The 5,189-nt window shown below is 51.6% G+C and overlaps 1 protein-coding gene across 1 annotated transcript; it reads left to right on the top strand.

The window, feature by feature from the left end:
* Positions 1 to 6: 6 nt before the first annotated feature.
* On the top strand, positions 7 to 4,171 carry CSUI_001715 (uncharacterized protein). The gene has a single exon (XM_068061920.1). The coding sequence runs from the start codon at positions 2,501 to 2,503 to the stop codon at positions 2,798 to 2,800; it is 300 nt and encodes a 99-aa protein (XP_067926102.1). The 5' UTR covers positions 7 to 2,500; the 3' UTR covers positions 2,801 to 4,171.
* Positions 4,172 to 5,189: the final 1,018 nt, after the last annotated feature.

Here is a 5,189-nt window from a genome sequence, read left to right on the forward strand (position 1 = left end):
AGGAGAGTAACAACCAACAGCTACATCAGCGTTTTTATACTCCTACTAGTTTCACTGCTGATAGAAAAGAATGAACGTGTGTGGTCCTCACGGCATAACGAAGGCCTGAAGCAAACTATACAGTCAGTTGTCGGTGATGGATCGTAGGGTGAATGGGGGAGGAGGTCTATACAGCAGAAGAGAGAGGCGAAAAGAGAGAGAGGAAAGTGACAGCGGGAGAGTACGGAAATAACTAAAAACGCAGAGGACATCGTTCTTCATAACAAACACCTGTCGCGATATGCGTGGGTGGTGAACGACGCAAGGCAGATAATTAAGCTTCCCGAAATACGCGACTCACACACTGGATTCCGTTCTGACAAGAAGCACCCTTCTCTTCTCTACGCCGAGAGACGTGGTCGTGAAAACAGTGTTTGCGTGTTGTTCTATTCATGTGCCTATCTCTGTACGTGTCGCGGTTGTCATGTGAGGTGGATGTCTTCCTCCTACTGTCTCGGTCGATCCCCCACCCAGCCGAGCAGCACTCACATCTTCATTCAGTTTCTTTTGTGGAGAGAGACGCCGGCTTGTGTGAGTTCACTTCTGACAGCTGATACGTATGAAAGTGACACCATCACACACCTTTTGTACAGTCACCACATTGTTTACAGGAGCCCTTCTTTTTTCTGTTTTGAAGGGGGGGATGATCGATCATAAATGTGGAGAATTTTCGAGTATGGGCGCTGAACATGCATGTTGTTGTTGCTGTTCCTCTCCCCTTGTTTTTGAGCCGCAGTGCAGTTCAGCCAAGGGTACTAGTGGTTGGTAGTTGGGTCCCCAGAGACGACGAGGAGCAGAAGGAGAAAAGTAGCAGGAGTGATACAAGTCTTTGTCGTCGTCGAGTATACGACTGACATGTCCTCTACTACTCCATTAGCTCCATCGACCCTTCCCTTGGAATGCCAGCCTTACCCTTGTCATTCATTCATTCATTCGTGTTCGAGGTAGTTAGTGGTCGTAACACCGACAAAGAAATCTGGTGCGCCTAACGTTTTTTTAATTGTCTCTTTCCGTATATTCTGAGTGTTCCGATTGTTTTAGACTGGACCGGAGTGTTGGAGGGGTGAGTGGGTGGTAGTAGTATCAGGAGCTAGAGAACGAGATTGCGAGGGAGCAAGAGAGAGGGGGCAGAAGGAATGAATCTTCCTGCTTGTCCGCCGCGCCCGGTGTTTTTTTGCGGCTTAGCTTAGCGCTGGGATGTAGTGCTTGGTCGCCAGTAGTCGTTCTGTCGCTAGGTGATGTGATGCATGCATGCAAGCCATACATTCGAGTTGTTTTGTTCTTGATGAGAAAACATCATGTGGAGTGACTGCGCCCGGAGGGCTGAGGGAGAGAGATCGGGAAAAGATGGATCATATCTCACTCTTACCTGGTGCTGCTGCTGCTGCTTCGCGTGTATGCCCTGCGATGCGTGCAGCGTGTGTACCACCTTCTACGTAGATAAAGGGGGGATTGGAAGACAGACACGACAAACAAAGTCTTGGGTGAACAAGGCAAACTACGGCGCGCAGCAAGCGGTGAACGAGTGTCCCTTTTCGGTGTACACTGGGTGAGGGAATCGACCTGCCAGTGACCTGGTGACTTTGTCTGTGTCCCTCTGTCTCTCTTTTTCTGTCGCTCGTGGTTGGTGTTGGGTGCGATAGAGCGCAGCAAAGCCCAGCTGCTGAATGCTCGTTTGTTAGTTTGACATACTAGCCAGTCATGCACAGATTGTTGGAAGGGGGGGGAAGGGAAGTGAGAGTTGTTCTACCCCGACGTCAAGAGCCAGTGGCTGTCTTGCCGCCGCTCCGCCGTCAGCCAGATTATACAGCGGGATCATGACGGCGAGAGCGAGGCTGGAGACCTCCTGACTGGCCAGCAGTTGCACCATGGCATGCATTCTGCGCCGTTGAGGTCAACAAGTACAGTGCATCTAACTACTTCTTGGGCACGCAGCACCGCCCTCCGCATCGCTCAAGCTTTGTATAGTGTTAATGTGGTGGAAAGGGATAGAACTATCCTGTGAACAGATCCCGTATTACCGACCACAAGGAGCGGATGTGCCGACCTGCATAGATCACGCTCCTAAGAACAGCAAGGCTCAAGAAACAGGTGCGAACCAGGGGGGAAGAGACGTTGTCTTCTGTAGAGCTGTAAGCGGAGAAGCGACCATGAAGCTGCTGCGGGGCACACGCCCCTTCCCGCCGCCTTCTGGGCACCCTCGGGAATGTGCCCCCCGAAAGGCTGCCTCGTCGGCCACGGGGAAAGGCTAGTTTTTCTCGCGACACCTCTTCCTGTCGAACATGGACGAGCATGCATAGTAGGCGTGCAGGGAGTTTTGCTGCTGTGACCCACTTCCGTTGTCTTTGAGTGTGTACTGAAATTCATGGGTGAAGTGCTTGGAGGCAGCAGCACCCGGGGAGGTGCTATTGTGGCGTTTGATTGACGTGCGTACTCACCTGCGGCCTGGCAGTCCGTCACCATGGGAGGGAAGTCTTCTGTCGAGTCGCCTGAACAACTTACAGCAGTCGTTTGGTGGACCCGGCCCTTCTGTGGTTGGTTATTGGTATTAGCATCACAATCATTCATGAAGGAGACGAATTGTGCAATAGCAAAGGAAAGGCTCCGCCTTTTCGAACAGCGTACTATTATGCAAAAGTTCCAGGTTTTTAGCTTTGTTGATGGGTACGGGCTGACGTCACACAAGGTGGGCGCCCGCAGCTTGTGTATCATCCGATTTTCCCTACTGCCTTTCGCGTGGACTGCCGCATGGCCCCCGTAGGCGTATGTGCACGAACGAGAGCGGCGGGGGGGAGAAAGGGGGCGGGACACGGGTGAAGAAAAACAAAGCTCGTGCCGACGAGTTGCAGATGTCTACACAGTGTTCAGTAGTATTGCCAGAAGGAATTGGTAGACAGTGACTGAGTGGCATATACATGCAACAAGAATGCGACAACACGGTTGTCGAGAGGACAACTGAAGTGTCTCTGTGCATATGAGAACTGCAGCGAGAACAGAGCATACATGTGCACCATATAGTAATAGTCATTCATTCATTCATTTTGAAGGCGTGAGTGGCATACGCATGCAACAACAACAGTAATGTGACGACACAGACGTCGAAAGGACAACTGAAGCATTTCTGTCTGCAGATGAGAATTAGGAAACATACCATGAATGTGTACCGTGTAAAAGTCTCTGTGATTCATTCAGTTGAGGGGTTGAAAGAGAGGGAAAGAAGGGAACGACGCGGATGAGAAAGCTAAGGAAGATGCCAGGGTCGTGGTCTTTCAGTGGCGCGTTGGTCGAGGACGAGATAGGTGTGAAGCTTGTAATAGTCTGTCTCAGTGGTAATTTGGGGAAGGGGGGGGGGGAGACTGAGAGACAGCGGATGAAGAAGGTAGCGAAGATGCTACCGTGACCTTTCAGTGATTTGTCGACCGAGGGCGAGATGTTTTTAGATGCCCCGGATAGGTCTCGCAATGGGTTTCTCGGGGGCACGCAGCAAGTTTTTTCTCCCGCAGATTGGTAGGATATCCACGAGTTTGTTGTACACTCGGATAATTTTCATTGGGTCTTGTGAATAACAAGAAACAGGCGGTATTCACAACAGACTGCACCGTACCCCACGATTATCCATCCCGTGTGCTACAGACATGCATTTTTGGCACGAGTGCGGGTATATATTTTTTGCACATTTTTCGTTTCAAGAGCGCATCAGATCTCTCCAGCCCATGCAGAAGGAAGGAGGCGTCTTGCCGGCTATGTTTTCCCGCCTTTGAACACCTCCGACAGGCCAGGACAGTGGCTGGTGGTCATTACCATATTTTTTTTAGTGCGCTATAGTGGAACCACGAGTGAGAGGCGTAGGCCAAGCAACGACTTACTGTGTTGCGGTGCTTCCGGAAGCAGGGTCCACCGATTACTGTGATGTTTCTCCTTCCTACTCTGGGCTGCGAGACGAGATAGAGCAAAAGCAAAAGTATTGGATCCCGTGTTCCGTGTCAGTGCGTGATGGAAGTCAGTTCTTCCAGACGACGGATATTTTAGACTGGTTGTGGACGCGCGTTATAAAACCGGACCGCGCTGTACCCCTCTACAGGGGTGTGAAGTGTCGAGACAATCTGCCAATAATTCAGGCTGATCACCAAGTTCGTACAGGCCTGTTCTTGCTCAGTCGCCGGGAGGCCTGGCTGGGACAGTCCGTGTCCAGGCATCAAGAGAGGGCAGGCATTTTCACGTACTGAGAGCTTGTGATTGTCTAAACAATAGTCAAGGTACAACGAACGATGGCAGGCAGATACAGATGGCAGGAAAAATGCTGCACCGAGAGCCAGTGAATATCAGACGTTCAGACGGCTGCTTCACACTGACACACACTTCAGAGAGAAAAGGCGTTGCCTCCGATGAGAAGCGTGCGTGTATGGTAAGCGTGTCGCAGTATAGATGACGCAGCTAACTTGAGCCGGGCGAGCGAGGACTGCCTCGCTTCCGACTGCCCATAAACTTCCCGGCTGCACCTAAGGCAACGGCCAAACGAAGAGTACGCACTCCATGGAAGGCTCCGGCGGCAGTGCTATTGCGGAGTCACTGCAGCATTGTAACCGTTAGCCTTGAGTGGCTTCCCTCAAGTTTGCTCGGCCCCCTGCCCACGTGCGCGACTGTCCTTAGGCAGCATGAGCAAACAACACGACTCCGGGACACATCGCGGCTATGGAAAACGTGTGTGAGTCACACGGGGCTACATCCATACGCACAGACGTTTTCCACAACCGGGGGAAACAAACGCAGCAACGCCCGGCAACTTCTGCAAAGCGGCTTAGCCTTCGAACGTCCTGGTGTCTTCGGGACTGATGCTTTCGAGATAAAAGCTACTTTGGAACTAGGTTCACTCTCGAAAAGGTGTACTTTCGCGCACGTACCTTCCTACCAGTTGCATGTAAGGAATACAACCGCGACAAACACGTCGTGCTTCAACGTTAATGGGCCCGCCATACGCCAGGTAAACCGACAGGCTATCTCATTGGAGCCCTGTTTGTACACCGGTAGCATTTGATTGCAGCTGCTTTCCTTTCACGAGTAAGTCCTCACTGAGCCGCAACAACCGGGGCCACGATCCTACTTCCGACAACTGATAGATAGCACCTTCTCGCTGCTGAGAATTGCATTAG

Source organism: Cystoisospora suis (genome assembly GCF_002600585.1).
Source record: "Cystoisospora suis strain Wien I chromosome Unknown contig_680, whole genome shotgun sequence".
NCBI classification, from domain to species: Eukaryota; Apicomplexa; class Conoidasida; order Eucoccidiorida; family Sarcocystidae; genus Cystoisospora; species Cystoisospora suis.

What these genes read in the sequence shown, in the direction of transcription:
- CSUI_001715 (XM_068061920.1), top strand. Translation starts at nt 2,501, where the DNA reads ATGGGAGGGAAGTCTTCTGTCGAGTCGCCTGAACAACTTACAGCAGTC.